The sequence below is a fragment of the Poecilia formosa genome, unplaced genomic scaffold (genome assembly GCF_000485575.1).
Source record: "Poecilia formosa unplaced genomic scaffold, Poecilia_formosa-5.1.2 Scaffold93, whole genome shotgun sequence".
Classification (NCBI taxonomy): domain Eukaryota; kingdom Metazoa; phylum Chordata; class Actinopteri; order Cyprinodontiformes; family Poeciliidae; genus Poecilia; species Poecilia formosa.
This window is the reverse complement of record NW_006800032.1, coordinates 628159-649307: the sequence shown is the minus strand read 5'-3', so window position 1 is coordinate 649307 and position 21149 is coordinate 628159. Positions and strand designations below refer to the sequence as shown.

General features: G+C 39.8%; 1 protein-coding gene across 3 annotated transcripts in view; it reads right to left on the bottom strand.

Annotated features, from left to right (window-relative positions):
- LOC103142090 (vacuole membrane protein 1-like) overlaps window positions 1–19894 on the bottom strand; it is a 76082-nt gene extending 56188 nt beyond the window's left edge. Inside the window, exons 1-5 of one of the 3 annotated variants that reach the window (XM_016674303.1) lie at window positions 19757–19894; window positions 14238–14342; window positions 13396–13534; window positions 7691–7781; window positions 6436–6546 (exon numbers count right to left, since the gene is read on the bottom strand). In XM_016674303.1, the coding sequence (XP_016529789.1) occupies window positions 6436–6546; window positions 7691–7781; window positions 13396–13534; window positions 14238–14319 (423 nt within the window). In that variant the 5' untranslated portion in view covers window positions 14320–14342; window positions 19757–19894. Of the gene's footprint in view, window positions 1–6435; window positions 6547–7690; window positions 7782–13395; window positions 13535–14237; window positions 14346–19756 lie in introns of all 3 variants that reach the window. The other 2 variants (XM_007557963.2, XM_016674301.1) reach the window with 2 other exon arrangements.
- Window positions 19895–21149: the final 1255 nt, after the last annotated feature.

Here is a 21149-nt window from a genome sequence, read left to right as displayed (position 1 = left end):
AGGTGTCAAATTGCACAATTGTGAAGCAGTAAGAGCAAGGGATACGGATTTTAAAAGATTTGTCGGGCATTTATTTGCACAGAGTTTCCTTTAATTTGATTCCCCTAAAATAAATTCCAATGTAATCAGCTTCTAAAGTCACAGAGTTAGACCACGAGTGCATCATTTAATCTCTGTAAATCCAGCTGTTCTGTCAAAGCGTCAAAGGTTTGTTAGACAAGTTCAGAAAACAAACAGCATCGTGAAGTCTGAGGAACTCAGCAGACATGTCAGGAAGAAAGTTGAGGAGAGATTTAGTCAGGCTAGAGAACAATATCCAAATGATCAAAAATTAGATGCCCATTCCACAAATTCGATTTGGAAAGTGAAGAAAACATTGTTCATAGAAAATCATTCCAAAGTCTATTAAACGTTGCCGACCACGCGACATTTAACTTTCCGACCTACATGGTGAAAAAAGAACATTATCCTCAACAGTGAAACGTGTTGGTGGCTGCATCATGCTGTGGGGATGCTTTTCTTCAGCTCAGACAGGGTTGCTGAATGAAGAACAATCCAAATATAAAATCTGATAGAGATCACTGAAGACTTGATACTGGTGCAAAAGTGATTTCTGTTTGGAAAACCTAACAGAAGTCTGCAGCAAAAGTTGACCGTTTTAAATATCACCATCTTGTAATTATTCTCCCTCCATTTCACAACAATGCACTAATCTGTATTTTTGTGTCTACTAAAATCCCAGTAAAACACATTGACGTTTGTCGCTCCAGTAAATGGGAAGAACGTCATACTTCTGCAAACCACTGTTCACAGAAACAAACTTTGGGCACTTCTCTTTACTTATATATAAAAAAAAGAAAACAACAAAACAGAGAAAAAAAATTCTTGTTGCTATTTTGTAAACAGTAAAATACGCCATTTTTAATTTTATTGACTAACTTTCATGCCGCCATAATGACTTAATAGCAACAACCATTACTGAAAGTAATTTAATGTTGTATGACTCAGATGAGCTCTCTTCTAAAATATTTACAACATTCCCAAGCTTTTAGGAATCACACACACTGCAAATGTCTTTTCAATTAAAAAGAGGAACCGACAGAAAAGAGATGAGATGAAAGCTGATTGCCATCTGTGAACTCGACAGTCACTGTGGCACAAACCCACACAGGTGAGGGGCGACCGGCATGAGAACATGTTCACAAACGCACACGTCTGGACAACGATCTTTCTCCCCACAGTTCCTACTGAAATGAGATCTCTCCAGCTTTCCTGTGCTATTTTATTGTTTTCATGCTCTGTAATGAGAGCAGCCACCCACTACCTCCTACTCCCAAAGCAGCTGGATAAAATATACTTGATGATGTGCCAAGTTTGCCCTTTTTTTCTCTCCTGCTTCATACGCCTGAGCAGCAGCGTTTTGTCTTTCTCCATTAACTGGCCCTGAACCGTGTACAATGATCTCCCGCCGTCTCAGCGGGATGAAAACACAGAGAGGAGACACAGAGCAGCAATTGCCAATGTCAGGGAACAGGAGAGCTGCCACTTGTGCTCTGCTTTCATCGAGTGGGATGGGTTACACCGCCTCATTCGGCCCTTTAGCTCCCCTGCTGGTCACTTTGCAGATTTGCCAGAGTGCAAATGTTCACCGCTTCCCGCCAATTTCTAAGAGTGTTTACTATTTAGAAAATGTGATACGCTCATTTATTTCTAATAAAATGAATTTTGGAGCTGACTGGTCAGTTTTACAAAGTTTAATACAAAATAATAAAAAAAAGCTGGACTTTTTGAAAATTTTATCTTAAGATCAGAATGAGAGTTGCTTTAATTTCTATTAATAATAAAAATGATGAACATAATCCAGAATGAAGGCTAGAAAGTCAAATTAACTCAAGGTCAATAAATCTATGAAGATAATCAAAAATAAGTCAAAAGTAGCAGTGGTTGATTTAATCCATTTCTTTGTCTTAGAAAAGTAATGAAAACTGTGTTTTCATTATTCATGTCAGTATTTCTGCAACAAGAAAATTTCAGATATTCTTTACTTTTTTTAAATAAAAAAAAAGTAATCTGTCAAATGAATACTCAGGGATAAACTTCATCCCCAAACAATATTTCCATGATATCATTGTAGCAGTTTAACAACTGCATCTTTAGACCACTGGCACCCTCTGCTGACTGACTAAACTGGGTTAGTCGAGAATCTTAATGTAAGATTGAAACTATTTATGCAAATGTTGCTAGAAAAGGGTTTTCTATACGTAAACAAACAGCCGGTTTGTCCCTGAATCTATGCGTTATATGCTGCTATGAGGCCATCTCATGTCCTCAATATTAGTTCTTTTTTTAAGAAGAGACATCTTGGTGCAAGTTCTGAACATGGTCGACCTAATTACAATCACTGACCCTATCCTACTTACTAAAAACAGTGCGAAACGTCCACAGGCATTCTGCAGAATGCCATTTTTAATTCCCAAAATTTTCATCTTCATCACTGATATCTTGTCAGGGTTTAGAAATGCACAACCTCATAGAGAGCATGCTTGGATGTGTCAGTTCCCATCAAACAGACAAAGTCAAATGCAAACTAAAATCTTTTAAATTCAGATAAATAAATAATCTTCACTGAGGTTTTGTGACATGTGGAAGGTGTAAAATCAACAGTCTGGCCACAGGGTCTTTTTTTTTTATTTGTTAGAATCTGCTCCAATTAGGTTTAATGAAGAATTTAATTAGTGTTTAACGATCATTTAAAGAACAAAAGCCACGGTCTGGATACAACACTCAACGTGTTACTATGTACCATATTTTCCAGACTATAAAGCGCACCTTACTATAAGTCGCACCTACAAATTTTTTTAACAAAACTGGAAACATAAATATATAAGCCGCACCGGGCTATAAGCCACTGGTATCTCGGTTTTCCACAAGGAAGCAGCAGAGGGCAGCAGAGGGCAGCAGAGGGGCAGCAGAGGGGCAGCGTGCTTAACAAATCTGCTATTAAGGACACAGCCCTGCGTCTCCAATGCCGAACCATGGAGTCGTTCACACCAAGCTTACATGCAGCAATTCTATTTTCCTCCTGTACTGCCAGATCGATAGTCTTCAACTTAAAAGCTGCATCATATGAACTTCTTCATGTTGTTGTCCATGATGAGGTGGTATGAGTTTGAAGCAATTTCTCCATGTGCCTGCTGTTAGCATGTGCTTGTTCCAAATGAAAATTAGCACTTTCTTCTTTTATTTCCAATTTTGACCACCAATGATTCAATTCCTGCTAAAGAGCCCCCTGGTGGTTGAAGAAAAATCCACATAAAAGCCACAGTTTATAACCACGCATGATTCAAAACGTGGGAAAAAAGCAGCAGCTTATAGTCAGAAAAATACAGTACATTGCTAGAGATGTATCAATCAGAATTTTTTTGGCAAATTTTCAATCTGTTTTTGTAAAGTTTTGACTTCCTGTTTCTGATTCATTTCAGATCTAGAACCTTGAGCCACATCGGTCTCCATTCTCAATCTGCTAAGAATTAGTAGAAACAGATGAATCCCATTTCACTTTGAGCCGACTTCATTTTCGCCCGTAGAAGAAGAAGCGTGCGGTGCATGCTATGATAGTTGTCAGAACGCTGGTTTGTAATCTATTAATAAAGTTTGACTGACCTATCATCCTACCGACTGTCTAGAATCAGGTCGTCTGCAGGTCATTTAGCACCACGTTCTCCATGAACATGCTGTGCGCAAACGGAGAAGGGTGACCATCGTCCGGCCACGCCCCGGCCCAGTCGCGGAAGGCTCTCCTCGCTGACCGGAGTCGGACCGTTTTGTTGGCATTCCCTTTAGTGCAGCTCCATCTAGTGGATGCATAATGTAACTCCAGCCTCTACTGTAGCGTCTATTCTATGCGCCTTATAATGTGGTGTGCCTTAAATATGAAAAAAGTTTTAAAATAGGCCATTCATTGACAGTGCGCCTTATAGTGCGGAAAACACAGCATTTAAATTGGGCAAAGAGCCAATGTCGCACTGTGTGAGACAGTGTTCGCAGAACAGATTTCACAACAAATTTCCAACATAAATATTTCAATGGTTGACATTTTAAACTGACATTTAATCAGTTTGCATCGTAAGCATTACTAAAACAGTAGCCTGTTTATCGTGTAGAGATTATAGCTCCTTATTTTAACTCTGAAATTTACCAAAAGGCTGCAAACATGTTCAAATCCAGCATGTTCCAGATAGTGACTTTACTCTGCTGAGCCTTCCTGTGATCTACTGAAAGTCTTGCTCTCACACAGCCTGACAGAACTGCAGATATGTCTCAACATGTTGTAGAAAATATAATTTCTACAAAATAGTCTGCCGTTGCTGTACTTCTCCTGGCTTAATTTCTAAACACTTAAATGATTCTTAAAATAGCAAAATTCAAGTCTTTGCTCGGCAACAGCCTCCACACTGAAGAGTGTTGTCAGCACAAGCTGCTAAATCTAGTGCATTCATTGATCATAAAATAAGAAAATCCAATTATTTAGGTATTAATTCATATCTGATGGAAATCTAAATTAGAAGCGTGGAGAGCATTTATATTGAACTTCTTCAGCCAGTACTGAACTACCACTTGGTACCAGCTGCAAGTTTTATTAACTTTAGCTCCTGCACCCCCTACAGTTATCGCCCAATCAAAGCCTGCGGCTAGGATCCTTGGTGCATGGACAGATAATCTACATCAGTTTGAAGACAACTAAACATAAATACCACAATAACATGAAACAGTATCATTCACCACATATTAGACATTTTTTTAATTCAACTGTTTTTCCCGTTTTCTGTTTCAAACTTATGTCTTCTGCACAAATGTTCTCTCTTGTTTGTATTCACTTCCCTGTATAAAGCTTCCTCTCGACACCCAGGTCTGTCTCTGCATGCACAACGTGCTTCCTTTAATTAGACCCCCAAAAATGTGAGTTTTGAAGGAGTTCAAACTCCCTTTGTTATCAAGCAATTCATTGTTCTCTTGATATCAAATATCAAGTTATCAAATGTTCTCTTGATAAAATTCAATTACATTCTTCCATAGAATGACCAGAAATAAGCTAAGTTGAATTTTCTGGACATGTCGGTCTGTGTTTGAAAAAATTTGTTAACTACCATTTACATTTTCAGCTAAAATCAATGCTGAAAATTTCTTACCTTTACTGAGTAACAAGTCTGCCTACATTTTACTTTCTCTAATGGAGCCTTTCAATAAATTAAAAATCAGAGCAAATTTAAAACAAAACAAATATTGTTCTAGAAAAAGGGCCTGTATTCTCCTGAAAACTCCATTTTTTCTGGAAAACAAACAGTCTACTCCCACTGTGCTATGGGATTAAAAAAGGCATATTTTTAGATGGCACTCTACATCAGCAGAGCTAATAACAGTGTTTAACATGCTGTATCTTCCAGGCTGGAGACAGAATGTACAGCAGCAGCCGCAGGAAGGAGCATCAGGTTCTGTCATGAACTCAGTGACACCACAACCTGCAATAACAACCACTCCAACTAGATGGCGATGCAACACTTTGAAACCTTCCACTGAAAAGAGCTGGGAGTCAAGGGAGATTAGAGGGGGGAAAAAAAACAACAACTCTCATGTTACATTTTGGAGCATCACAGTTTTTGGCTTTTCAAAACAACATAACAGAGGACACACACTTCAAAGTTTCCAGTTCGGCTCCACTGGGCACAAGCGCCAGAGTGTGACAGCGAAGTCCCCTGATGACAGATGGACTAGAAGCAGTAAGGACCAGCAGATGTTCTGGTATCAGAAGTGCAGAAACAACACCCGCCGCCCTCCCTCTTCCCAACATCCTCACTGCCCTGAACTGAGGCACTCAGAGATTAGGACTCTTGGAGGAAAACATATGGAAAAAAAAAAAAGAGAGGGAAGGGGTGAGTAAAACTGAGAACGTAAACAGAGAAGAGGCATAAAAAGAGAGGGAGTGACAAAAGAAAGTGAGAGTGAGCGAAACAGTGGGGAGCAGGAAAGAAGGGAGAAAGAAAGAACTCAGACAGGGGGAGGGAGAGTGTTTTTATCCTCATGTGCACTCAAAGGGGTCAGTGAGTGCAAATGTTTTAGCCTGCCTGTCAAAACCAGTGCGTCTATCATAATGCCTATTCACACCCACCACATGCACACGAATGCATACAAAGTGCAAATGCATAAAACGACTCCAGAAAGCTTTTTTTCACCCTCGTCAAAACTCTGCAGCAGCACAACAACGTCGTCAACCGTGCATTTAAAACCTGCGTCACTGGTTGCACCACCATCATTCTCATCATCATCATCACCACCCGCTCTGTTTGGGTTTGAGCCGAGGCACAAACCAGCATGGGGAAGTGAAGAGCTGCAGCGTGGAGGAGCCAGGCAACTCTCCCTGAAGAAATTCTGTCTTACCAGGTAGAGCAGGAAGGTGTGCAAGCCGGTGCCAAGACCCACAGAGGAGAGGATACCCAGGCCGACCCAATAGGCACACCACAGCGTCTTCTTCTCCATGTAGCGCACGTACTGCAGAGGCCAGGGAGAGGGACAGTCCACCACATGGCAGAGCCACATGCATGAGTGCGAGGAAAGAGCGTGGGGGGGTGGGGGGACGTGAAGCGGAGGGGGGGGGGGGGGTGAGAAAGGGGGGGACAGGCACAGAGAGAGAGAGGGAGAAGGTACATGAGTAAACTGAAAAAAAAAAAAGAAAACGAAGGGTGCTTTGAAGGGTGGGAGAGGGCAAGTGAGCAGGAGAGGAAGAGAGAAAGAAACCTTTGGAGGTAGAGGTTGCTGAGTTTTGAGCGCAGAGCCGTAGGGTAGGAGTGTTCAGCACTCAGAGAAGAACAGCACCATTATTCTTTTTTTTTTTTTTAGTGGCAACTAGCTCTTACACAACAAGTACAGTAAGACAAGCCAAGATCCATCCGTCTGTCTCCCACTCTGTCTCTTTCTCTCTCTGCTGCTGCTGCTGCTGCACTACTATCACTCCATCGCTCCGCTTACACCTCCTCCCTTGAGTCAGGGCAGGTTGTTTCCAGGAGGAAGCGTCAAGACCCCAGATTACGGGAAAAGAGGAGGGGACTTTAAAGGGTTTGAAGGGAATGTGTGCAGGGAAGTGGGGGGGTTTACCAAAGACTCAATTTCCCAGGAAACCCAGCAAAACAAAAAACAGCACATACTGTCTCTCTGTTTGCTGGCAGAGTGCTGGGAAGTGAGGGGCCAGCCATGAGGAATTGTTACGTGCAGTTACTGAGAAGTGATTACACAACTCCGAGGTCTTTGCGTACAATGTTGAAAAAAAAATGCCAATGGGATGTGAAAAATATCGCAACTAAAGCAGAGTTGGTGGAAAAAAAAACAAAACAAAAAAAACTAAGTGGAAGGGTTGTGTGTGGATCGACAGAACAACCTGCTGAGTTTTTAGGGGAGTTGCAAAGAAAGAAAGCAAACATGATGCTAGTACATTCACTCATAAATACCCATTTATAAGTGCAGAGAAAATTACCAAAACTAAAACAACAAAAACAACATTTCTCACAAAGTATGTGCCTTTTAGAACTCTATTACAATAATTTGTCATGCATCTCCTCTGCAGTTGAAGCAAGCTGGTTACATCACAGACAGTCGCTATGGTATTTTTACATTCACAACACATGAGGAGGTCAGTCACCTTCTGATGTGGTCCCTCAATATGGTAAGCAATAGAGAAAAGGATAAGCAGCATCACAAGTCCAAACACTGTCTGTCTTTGATGCCAAAGCCTGGGTAGAGGAAAAAAAAAAGAATGAACACAGAAAATGTCAAACAAGAGTTGTGTTTATATGCAGAAAACAAACCAAAGACTCATGATGACTCTTAAAATATGAGTGAGTAACAGAGAAGGATTTCATCTGTGGAAAAGAGCCATGGTTGTTTCAAAGTAGTCAAGCCTCAACAAGTTTTAATCAGTTCTGCTCTTAGATGGATTTTCATCATCATTCATTAAGTACTTTATGAGGAACGCCCTTTAATTTAATACAACCCAACTCTACCCTGAATTACGCTTAAATGCTAACTTCACTAGTAGAGCATAGAAAAGAATGCTGGCCTTGCCTTTTTTCGCCCTTTCACGGTCATATTGAACAATGGCAGCTGAAATATTGAGAGAGTCTCCTGGCTTCGTTTACTGACGGCAAGATAATGTGTTTGTCGGGAGCCTCTGCGTCGTTTCTGAATTCACCAAATAATTCAGAGGTGTTGTGCATTTGGCGAATTTCACAACCTATAGCTGCAGAAACTATGCGCAATGCTAACTGAACTGCTAGCATTTGCAAAACAGGTAATCCAGGAATGCCGTTTATTTTCCTTGGCACTGATTGGTTGCACCCCCAAAAGTGGAAATGAGGAAAGCCATAGGTTAGCTGCTGTGGTAGTTCCCACTGTGTGCATTAGTGCATATTAGGGTGTATTTGGTGTGTGAACTATTTTTAAAAAATGCAGTTATAAGCATTTTTAGACGAGGTTTCAGTTATTTATAAATTTTAGCTGTTTGCCACCACTTGTGTTGTTCCTAAGCCCTGCGGATACCGGGGGTCTTTACTTAATCTGTAAATATATATATATATATTGCTGATTTTTGTGTGTGTATGCGTGAGCACTTGTTTCATTAAGTGACAAACTGTCAGAGTTGGATCAACTTATCTCTAGATGAAGATGGAAAGCAAAAAAGTTGAAGGCAAAAACCCCAATATTCAAATTATTGGAAGATAAAAGGGGGGGCTCACCTTACAAGTTTTCATGACAAGGAAACCAAGATTAGAGCTGCAGAGGGCTGGTGCAAACCTTAAGGATTTTAATAATGTCCAATAGAAAGCCATGTATTCAAAGGTTTTGGGGTCAGAGAGGCCACTCAGAGTACTCTCTGAACAGGATGTTGATTGATTATTCCTCCCCCACTGAGGTTTCTAGTTCTATTTTGAGCTACAACTAGGACAGATGTCCAAGATTTTAGACCAATAGATATAACTGTAGATTTGGAGACTATAAATATAAAAGTTGAATTTTACAGAACTCTCATGCCTTCACCTCCATTCAAAATTTACATGATCATACTTTAAAAATTAAGGCTTGACAAAAAAGGATAGATAAGCTTACTATAGCGATGCAACCAGCAGTAGTTCACCAAGCTACCATTTATTTTTTAAAAAGTTCAGAATGTTTTTTCTTGGCAGTCCAGACACTAACTACCTCAATATATCAAGTTCTGTAGCGACCTGGTTACGAGTAATTTAAATCTGGTGTGTTAGAACAGGAAATAACGGAGAAGTCCAAAAGACTAGAGCTGGAGACTCCAGTCATACTAATAATTTTGATTTTAATGTGGGTAAAAAGGCAGGATATACATCTGCTAAGTGCAGCTGTATATTTCTAAAATGACCATGACCAAGAAAACAGTCAATGAAAACAAAGTTAATTTACCAAATAAAGAGAATCACATTTCTTTTAAGTTGAGGGATGTATAAAGATTTCTAGTTAACACCTTGTACAGTGACGGTAAGATATTTGAACATGGTCTGAGGCAAATCTGTGACGTTTTAAAGCTTGTAATGCGTTTACTGATCATATTTATTCCACATTTCCCTAATTTTATTCTTTAATTCGCACATTTGAATTGTCAGTTCACCACTTCCAAACTCACCCAGTCACAGAACAGCAATTTAATAAGATATACACCTTAAAACAATTAGACTTTGCAGATTAAAGCTACGGCAAACCCCCGGTTGTTCCGACTTTCATGCGGACATGGGTGAGTTCAGTAATTCCTAAATGCTAGTTCTGAAATCTGAGGCAAGTGAAACACACGAATCATCCAGAAGACCGACAATAGAGCTGTCAATAACTGTAAACTCAACTTAAAAACACATAATTATATAGGAATACATAGATGTACTGTCAGAGGACGTTGCCTGTCTGAAAGTAATGTTAGCTAACTAGCCTAAGCTAGTAAGAAAGCGTAAGTAAAAGGCAATAACGTCTGAATTTTTCTAATCTCTGGGAGATAGCTAAAGCAACATTAGCCCCAGTTTTTGCGATTTTCCTTGATAAAGAACCTTAATGCAGGAAAAAAAAACTGGTTGTGATAGGGTTAATAAAATTAGAACGTTTACAGAAAGAGCCGGTGAGGGAACTCACGTAGCAAATGGGTGGTCAGCTTTTATAGGAGGCAGGAGCGGAAAATGAGGCAGGCTAATGCCAGATTAGCTAATCAGATGCAATGAGGAACAGCTGTGGCCGAATACAAGCATGGGAAAGAGAGTAATCAACACAGAAAAGAAAGAAACTAGAGAACTAAATCTAATTCCGTAAAGAATGTAACACAAAAATAAACTAAGGAACTAAACACAAAATAATTAACAAAAGGGCAAACACCATTCTAACAATAATGAACAGAGGGAAATAAACTAAATGTCACAAGACCAAAATGATAATACACAATGATGAGATTAGCAAAAACCCAAATAAAACCAAAACCCAATACTAATTCTGATTCTGACAGTTTTTTAAAAATAAATAAATAAATTTATGCCTGTCTCTTACCAATTTGTAGCTGCCACCAGCAAAGAAAGTCATAGTATCTTGCTTTATTGCTTTTTTTTTTGTTGTAATTCTACTTCCAGCTAAAACTCACCAAGTAAATGCTACCAAATCCTATCAATGCATCAAAATGTCAGCTATTCATGGCTCTCATATTGGGCAGTGCAAGTATAGTAGAACCTGTAATTGCAACCAAAGTTGCTTTGTAGACAAAAAAAACTAATTTAAAATCTCTCCAAAGATAGGTATTCATTGGAGAACACCTATCACCGCAAAGTGGACAGCAAAGAAGTAGGACCATTTGCTGGTGGATTCTTATGTGTTGTGTTTAATTCTGAAGATGGAACTTGGACGTGGCCATAATGTCCAAGCTATCTTCACCATTTTTGAGTTTCAAGTTGGAAAACCAGAGGGACTTCCCCAGTTTACCAATGTTAGTAATACATGCTAATAATAGCATTTTGTACTTTTAAACTAAAAGGTTGCTCAAGGTTGAATTGCACATCACTAAGCTCATGCAGGTCCAGTTCAGGGATTCTGGAGAGGAGGGTGTGCCGGACAGTCGAGTCCTCTTCAGAGGGGGACAAGTCTTATTCAAAATGAAACGAAAAGGCGGATAAAATTTTCTGAAGACAAAAATGATCAAAGTATAAAATTGGCAAGGAAAATAGATAAATAAAACAAGTTAACCTAAACTTTCTTCTTAATATAGAAATTAGTTTAAAAAGAAAGGTTTGTGATAGGATTCCTTACCAATCCCTCCCCCACACAATCCATTCACTGGTTGAAAAACCCTTTTTATACTGTGCCTTTACATTTTTGAAATGTAAAGGCACAGCAACAGACAGCTTGATGCCCCAATGGATAATCTGGGGCATGGATAATCTTTATATTATGCACCACTCCTAAAAACAAGTAATAAACTTCTCTGCACCCTTGCAGCCCGTAACGCTCTCATCTACATGCCAGCATAGGCAGTTAGTACACCACGTGTCTGGAGCGTTGGGTAAATAGCAGCTTCTCTAAGGCAGAACACTGCTTGTGGTGCTTGTGGCTCACCACATCCTCTTGTAGTTTTAGCATAAACACGTTGTCCTGACGCAGTTAACCGCAAGGGCCCCCCCGAGAGTACACTCTGACCTTCTTCTGGGACCTCGGTGTCAACAAAGATTATTTAGCAAGTTGAAGACATTCTGTACTCTACGTGTAACGTGCATCAAGGCAACGACTGACGTAGTTTGGTGTGATGTTGTTGCTCGGCAAGTACGAAAACAGTAGTTTGCAAGGTAGAGTTATCCTTCCCAGCCTTTAAGTAGGGTAATTATGAGGAGTAATAGAGACAGATAATGATAAGAAAACCACGCAGTGTCTTCGTTGAAGTGTTAAAGGCATTTGGCTGAGTCTAAACTATGAGACCTGGGCTGATAACTCTGAGACGGTCAAGGTCAGCAGTAGTCTGATGTCTGGATGTGTTGTGTGAAAAAGCGTCAGAGTAATGTCAGATGGCCGTTCTTTCACAGTTGCTATTTCCTCTGCTTTCACGAGAACAACTGTAGCAACTTTAGTGCCTCTTTGTGAAAAAGAAACTCATGTATGGGCTGCAACCTCTGCAACCTCTTGATGTTATCAGCGACACGGCAACATAAGAACTAAGACAAAAAGGCTTGTTTTCTAGGTTCTGCTTTCTTGCTTTCTTGGTCATTTGGCCTTGTATTTTACAGTCGCTTTTAAAGACTGAATTTACACATCATCTATTTAATTATTACATCGTTTATTAATTATTAATGATGTTTGCATTAAAGTATAGGTTTGGGTTGTGAGAATTATCCTAAGTTTTTTAACTGTGACACAACTGCAAACCTGCTAAGTCATGGCTGTTCACCTAAATTGAGAGACCTGCCAACTACACCATTAATCAGATAATCAGTCAAGAATGCAGTGGTAACTCTGGAGGAGTTGTAAAGATCTAAATCTCAAGTGGAAACAAAAAAGTTGACAAAATTCAGATTTTTATTTGCAAAAGAAGAAAAACAGAATGAGTACTTTGCTTCCCCTTTGTAATTATGTCCTACTTTGCAGTCACATAAATAGCCCAAGTCATGGACAGCGACAGTTTAACCTGTTGAGACAAATCATACCTATGTTTTTGGCAAACCTTTCGACATTTCATTCGAAGCCGAACAGTCGACGTGTTGCCATGTGGTGTCGGCACGTTCATATTTGCACACGTTTCACATAACAGGTCCAGACCGCCTGCATCCTCTGTTTTGCTTTAAAGAAATGGTCCCAGCGAACACCACACTTTTCCACAGACTGATTTGGACAGTGTTCTGTCGAAATAGTTTGACCCGGGCCTGGTGTCGAGCTCGGCAGGCGGGATGCCTCTCTACGGGAAAAAAATGACTAAGACATTTCATGCTCCCAACAAGAACTTGGGTGATCTGCACAGACCTGGAAGACCTGTCGAAGGAATTGGAGCCGAGAAAGAACTTTTCATCCAACATCAGTGTCTGACCTTGAAAATGTGCTTCTTTGGGAATGGTCAAAAACTTTGATGACTCTCCAGAACGTTGTGGAAAGCCTTCTTAGCTATCGTAGTGACAAATGGTGGAACAATATCACAATAGGCCCTACAGATGAAAATTGGGGTGTCACTAAAGCTTATAATGTGAATAAAAGCGTTCACTTATTGTGTTAGCCTGTGAATTGGAAAAGGACAGCATCGGCCGTCTGGAGATTTCAGGTTTTCTGAAACAGGGACATGTTTTAAGAGGAGGTTGCATCTCTCCTTTTGCTCCTCACCTCCACATCCACCCTTTAAGAGTGATGAACAGCTCCAGGGAGAAGTAGTAAAGTGTGAGCAAAGGCCTCTTCCATAACACCAGGCTTTCATGGTCTTCCCTGTCTCTCTGCTTCTTCTCCTCTTCTGGAAGATCTGAGTCTAGACCACAAAAAACACACACAAATAAGAAAAGCTTCTTACACATTAAAATAAAAAGTTTAAATGATGTACAACTCATACGGATACGTTTTAGCACCAATGGACAAACGAAGGTATTGTAAACCCATTAAGACCTTAGATGTGTCCAAACATTTGTTTTCCTCTTTCTGTAGATCAGATGGATTTTGAAACAAGTTTTTATTCATAAACTTTTCAGTGCCGTGAAAAAGTATTCTATTTTCTGTTAGGATCTTGGGTTGTTTTGAGTTTTAAGCTGGCTTAAACAATGCAGGGTGCGAGTCTTTTGAGGTTCCAGTGTCAACCAAGTTGATATTATGATGATTTTGATGCGTAATTTTAGTTTTCTGGCAGCGTGAGTTTTGTATTTATTAAACAAACTTTCATATTGGCATCACTGACCAGAGAACTTTAATCAACGTGTACTTTTGAATGCAACTGGCTGCACTGGATTTTATTTTTGGGTTTCAGGGTTAGTGAGGCATGTCACACTTTCCTATCTCATGAAATCTTAACAAAACTCTCACCGTGACATGAGGAACTATGCATTTTGATGGCATGTGAACACTTTTGCAGGGCACTGCATCCTGTAAAGCTCCATGCACTCAGATTTTAAACATTTGTATTCAATCTTCATGGGTTTAACAGTCGTGTTAGCTGTTGCCCAGCTGTAAATTAGCGTTACCTGTGAGTTCTCCGTTTTTATGCTTCTTGTCACCAAGACGCCTCTGAGGTTGCTCGCTTTCGGCCCCGCACTCTGCCATCATTCTCCTTCCGCTGACAGGGAGTCCTGCTGAGGCAAGAGTACGGGGCTCAGCATCACGCAGGCTGCTCGCCAATCTGACACGGGTCCTAAACAAACACAGACTCACACGCAACCACGCATCGGCCCAAAACCTTCTGAAAGAACCTCTGCCGCTCTCCAGCCGAGCAGCCACTGTTTTCCTGCGTTTTACTGGTAACTCTATCTGGAATGTGTCTGATTTAATGACTGCTTTGAGTGGCATATGGTACTGACACTGAGAGCACATGAAAGAGAGAATTCTTGTGTTTCCCGTGCCTTCACCATTTTGCAACAAAGGGAAAGGAATTCTAATATTCTCTCAGTAAACTGAAAGCACACTCAGAGGCCATCCCGTTACAGTCAAAGCCACATCTTCAGAGTCAGAAGTTCATATTTTTGTCTTTTGCATTGAGTGGAACCATCTTTAAACTGTCAGGCCTTCAGGGTATCCTTCTAGTATGTTTTTGTTCTAGTTTCCAGTGCAAATATTTTTGCACTGGAATTAAGACAAAACTAACTTTTTAGTGAAGTAACGTTTTAGCACGATAACTTGTTTTAAGACACTAAATCCTTAAGAACGATAGAAAAAAACATTAGTTCCACTGGCAGAACATTTCACTTATGAGATCTACCAGATGTACATTTTCATGCCAAAAAGTTACTTTTCAGCAAGTTAGTTTTGTCTTATTTCAAGTTTACTATGATATTTGTACTAGAAAGTAGACCAAAAGTATTTGGTGAGACTTTGTGTCTTTGCAGTGAAGCTTCTCACAATAATTTGCTGGTTTGGGGGATGCACCGATAAATTGGCCCCAATTTCTTTAATTTGTGAGATCGGTAATCGGCCGATACTTGCGTGAAGCTGATTTTTTCCACTGATCATATCGAAAAAGGTTTAAAAATCCACCGCTGTCCCCCTCTGCTCTGCCGTGAGAGAGGTTTGACAGAGATCCACCCACCAGGTCATGTCTTCACATTTGCAGTTAACAACAGTCATCCCACTGTTGCCAAATCAGCCACTTTACTTGTATATTTAGCAACATTTCAGACAAAAAAAAAATCATTATCAGCCAAAATCGGATTTGACAGGTCAGGCTTTTTAAATATCAGTGACCAGCCAGAAAACTGCAATCGGTGCATCCCTGTTTGCTGGTATTTTGACCCATTCCTCCTGACAGAACTGGTGGAACTGGAGTCAGGTTTCTACGCCGCCTCGTTCCCACACACCTTTTCAGCAAGGTACACCAATATTCTTTGTATCTGAGATCAATGCTTTGCAATGGCAGCATCAAAACAGTTGCTTTGTTCTCCTTAAATCCTTAGACTCCCCTTCCACTTGCACCCAACCTTGAGATCTGGCCTCAAGATTTCCAAGTAATATTCCTTCCTCATGATATCATCTATTTGGTGAAGTGCACCAGACCCTTCCTCAACAAAGAGCACACTCCACATGATGTTTCCACCCCCATACTTCCCAGCCGGGACTGTGTCCTCCCCCCTTTATCTCTGAAATGCATGAATGGTCATTACGCTGCAGTAGCTTAGGCACCAAAAACACTCATTTCTGGGACAAGAGAACCCATTTCCTTCCTGCACAGTACGATAGTTAGACATTCCTGTGCTGTTGTTACTTGCATATCAATGTTTGAACAGAGACACTCTCAGGTAACTGGAAATCTTACCCAGGGTTGAAGCAGACTTGTGGAGATCCATAATTCTCCTGATATTTTGGCTGATTTCCTGATGATGTCATACAAGGAAGGAGAGTGTTTGCGGTACAATACACCCACATATGTGCCTCTCTTTAACACAAAATGTTAATTAACTCATTCATTCTCAGAAGCTTACAAAGTCATGATATCATCAAGGGTTTCCCAAGTTGTTTAAAGCTATGGTAATCTTAATGTGTGGGAATTTCACTTTTCTTTTTCCTCCTCATTATTATTGTGGTATTTAGGGAATAGAGATAACGTTGGTAATCCAGTGATCAAAAGATCTGGACAAACTTTTGTCAGATTTACTTTCAGAAAGGACAAAAAAAAAAGTCTTTTCATACAGTAAATGTAAACAGATGCTTTCAGTTGTAAGTACAGTGTAAGTACAGTGCCAGAAATGTGCATTTTCTGGGCCTTGGTATTTGAATTTTCATGACATATTAGATGGACTTTAGCATGTCAGTTAATACCATAACATGATCAAAAATATTCTACATTTCGTTTCTGTTTTTAGGGAAGTCTTTTTCAGGCGTTTGGGTTTCCCACTCTGGAGTCTCTTTTACCTCAGGAATCTGTCAGCGCGCAGCGAGTCGGGGAATTCTGACTCTGAGGTATGCAGCTCCCCATATGGTGGAATTGTCAGTTCCTCTAGCAAACACTCAGACTCATATGCAAGATTAAAGTTCTGCGTCCTGTGCTCTAGGATCGGGCCTCTTTTAATACTCTTTCACACAAAGCGCTTCAAGCGTGCAGGATGCATCGTTAGACTCCTCAGGCTTCTGGGGCCGAAGCTAAAGATGGTTTTTTTTAACAGATCTCACAAGATGGAGGAAAATTTATTAAAGCCTGCATGAAGCTCCTGGACGATTTACTTGCCTTCTGTGCAGTATGTTTGCAAAACATGTTACTATTATCTTAAAGAAGAACAAAACAGAATAAAAATCAAGTGATTTTCTTAAATGAAGTTGACTTCTGGTCAACAAAACACGGAGAAGCAGCATTCAGCTTCTCCATGCTTCAACATATTTGATGTGCATGGATCATTTTTTTATGGTGGCACTTGACAAGATGTAGTGTTTATTGCTTGTTTCATATCTGGTGACTGGATGATGTTTTTATGACACAATTTGAACTGCCTTGTTGCAGAAATGTACAATACAAGTAGGTAAACTTGAGCTTACACTCGACTTAGCAGAGTCTGAAATGTTTGTCAGTATTTATAGAAGCTGAGAAAGTTTAGTAACAGCTAATGGGCTTTAAAAAAAAAGAGCTCATTTGTAGACAAAATAGCCATAAAAAATTCTAAAAGTAAAAGTCTGTTCCTTTTAGGACATACTGAATTACTTTATTATCCTCTCCCAAAGATACAGACTTTCTTACTAATATTTAACGTCATCGTCTTGCAAAGTTTTTCCAACGATCTTTCATATTGCGCCTGCAGCTCCTGTTTTATATTTCTGATCCATTTAAAATCTGGGATCAGATTTACCGATTTGTGTTCAATCTGTCTTGTAAAGCTCCCTGAACCGATGTCTTTAGTAAATAGAATAATATTAACTGAATAGTTAGACTTGTATATAAACAATACTAGACTGTGTGTGCCGAGGACAAGAAAAGACATCAAGTATTGTGCAGTTGCATGAAAAGATTTTTGAAAATATTAGAAAATGACGTAGTAAATTAATTGAGCAATTCAATTTCTTGATAAACTGCTAATACCTGATACACGTTTAAATGCACTTTATAAAAAAAACAAACAAAATATATTTAGATATAGAATGTTTAATCAACTCAATCCAATCACATTTTCTTCTCAATATCTTTTTAAAGAAACCCAGTCAGCTGCATACAGTCTCTGATTTTGCGTCCGTCCTCCATGCTTAGAAAGCATGTGGCGACAGTGGAAGGAACGACTCCCTTTCAACGGGGAGAAACCTCCAGCAGAACTTGACTCAGTGCGAGTGGCTAACTCTGGGTTTGATAAGACAGATCAGGCACACACAAAAAATATCCAGAAACACTGACCCAGGTGTACTTTCTATGTTAAAGAAAAGGTAACAGCAGCAGCTTCTTTAACTAAACAGATGAATTCTGAATCACTGGGATGAAAATGATGCTTACGTATAGTTAATGGAATCAAAGCTCAGTCAATGGATAACGGATTTAACATAGAGAGACAAAGTCGAGGTGACACAACTTAAAGCAACAGGCAAGATGTTGCTTGTGTGAAGAAAAAAAAAGACAGAGGGGCCATAAAGTTAATTACAGCAATAACTGCAGGTTAACGCATGTCGGGAGAGGAGTAGGAAAAATCATCAGAGTGAGAAAACGGTCATCAGGATCCTAAGCCTGTAGCAGCATAAGCCTAAGTCGCTGTAACTATAAGCTTTACCAGAAAAGGAAAGTTTTAAGCCTAAATTTTTAGCCTTGCAGACAAAAACTAGTAGCTGCTTCTATAGCAGGATGATAACTAAAAGATTCACTTTACGTTTAGAAACTGTAAGAACCACAAGTAAAGTCTGAGAGCGAAGTGCTCTGTTGGAAACATCTGGACCAATCGGATCTCTGATGTTTGACGGAGCCGGAAAATAAAGCGCTTCATGTGTAAGATAGAACATTTTTAAATCTATTTTGCATTTAACAGGGAGCCAGTGAAGAAGAACTAATATTGGTCCAACTTTTCCATGAAATCATCCCAAATCTTGGGTAAGCTGAAGCGTTTTTAATGAATTTTTGGACTTCCAGGTAGTGAGGAATTGCAACAGTCCAACCTTGAAGCAACAAACTTATGAACCAGCTTTTTTGCATCACTCTGTTCCACAATATCTCTCATTTTTGGGCAATATTGTGAAGGAGAAAGGAGGAAGTTCTAAGATATGGAATTCAAGTGAAATAAAAAAAAGAAAGATGTATAGATATGTGTGTGTGTGTGTTATATGTGTGTTGCAGTGAGCAGAGATTGATTTTTATTTGAAATTGTTTGTAGATCCATTCTGATATTTTTTTTTCTTGAGGATTGATTTTAGACTATTTCACCTTGCAGTCAAGTGAATACCATTATAACACAGGTGAAAATAATAATTTTAAAAACATATGACGTATTTCAGGACCCTGGGCTTTCGAAAGGAACTGCAAACAAAGGCTTTTCATCAGCTTTTAAGTCTTCGGTACACACCACACCTTAATAGTTGTTCTCGAGAAACCCTGTAATTTGTTTTTTTAAGGCTGCGGAGCAAAGCAGGTGTTAAGGAAAATGGCTTAACACTGTGCTTTAGTGCAAAATATCCTGGTTGCGACTTCAGTCGTGAGAACAGTCCATGCAAAAACATGGCCCTGTTTACGTGGCATATTATCTGTGATATAGAACAGCTACTTCACCAAAAGCGATGCCTAATAAATCGTTTTATAACACCACTCCTGGCTGTGAGAGGCACAGTAGCACAGCCCTGCTCCAGAGATTGCACAATCCCTCTCCTTCCAAAACAACCCTGTTGAGTAACTCCGGCATGGAAGACAATACCAACCTCAACTCAGGACACATAAAAAAAACCAGGATGAGAAATTCAATCAGCTGTAATCACGTTGCAAGCAGCAGCAAACGCTGAAGGGAGTTTATAAATTCACCAGAGTGTAAAGCAAGGACGGGCCTTGCACAGAACAGTGTTGTGTGTTAAAGCGTTGCATTGTGCAAGAGAGGAAACTCACCGTTACAGCTGGTGTTTCTTCCTCAAGGACCTCTGAGCTCAAATGAAGCCACTGTGTTGGAGCTGCACTGGTAATATAGGGCAACAGTATGTTACCCATGAACTGCATCATAACTTGAGTACAGGGTGTGGTGATGAAGGGGGCCAGCGAGGGATAGAGTACTGATACAGGGTGGCTGAGGGAGAAGGGGGGGGGCTGATAGAAAAGAGACACAAAAAGAGGGGGAAATCTCATCATTTGCCCGGTCCAACCCCAAGAGAGCCAGTCTAATTAAAGGTCTATAAATAAGTGAATAACTTTCCTGGAGCACACTTCAAACATGCACCAGTTCTCTGCTGGGCTTCTCGCAGCGAGGGAGCGAGCGGCAACTGGGCAAAGAGAGAGCAGCTAACTCCCAGACTGACCACAGGACTTCACAGTTTTCAGGTCAAAGCTGTAGTCCTCAGATGTATTTCAGTACGCCTGTCGCACTGCCATATATTCATTTCCTGACATGCGAAGACGTCCAGCTTGAACCTCATGCTCCGGCATCGCCTTTCCGGGTAGCTGATACAGTAGGACATGCAATTTGATCCCCGGCGAAGTCGGTCTGTCATGGATTTTTTTTGGGGGGGACATGTTGACAAATTGCTTGGCGTGAGCGTTGCAACTTTGATCCATCAAACCTACAGCACATATACGGCTCCGACGAAATAGAGCTAATTATTTTACGTGAAAGAAAAGTTATGCTAATTAGCCTGGCCCTTGTAGAAAATCAATACTGAATCATAAATCAATGCTGCAAGCTGAATATTTAGCTTAAGAGCTAAACATTTAGCACCTATGGAAGCCTGTTTCTGCCATTCTGATAAAAAACAAATTATAGTTATGACTTAGCAGTCACCTTAATATGAGATACTCTCGCATAAGTCACTATTGCCAAAATAGCTAACTACTAAGTCATTATTATGAGATTATATCTCATTATTATGGGATACAATCTCATAATAATGAGGAAAGCTATGCAATAATTATGAGATTTTTTTTTTTTATCAGAGTGGCAGAAATGGGCTTCCATAAGCTACAAACTTAATATTTAGTTAGCAACCTAAATATTGATCTCCAAAATATTTAGTTTGAAAGCTAGCTAAATATTTAGCCTCAAACTAAATATTTAGCTTCAAGCTAAATTTATAGCGCCAAATTTGCTAGCAAGCTAAATATTTAGCTACAAAGCTAAATATTCATAAATGGACGAATAATTTTGTGAAGGTATGACTTTGAAAAATTTACCACCATTTTATTTATCTTATGACCAGTTAAATAACCCAAATTATGAAGCAGGTTAAATCCTCTCAGAAGTTGCATTGTGCCTTGAAAAATAAAAAAAGATCAAGTCCAAATGAGACTTTCA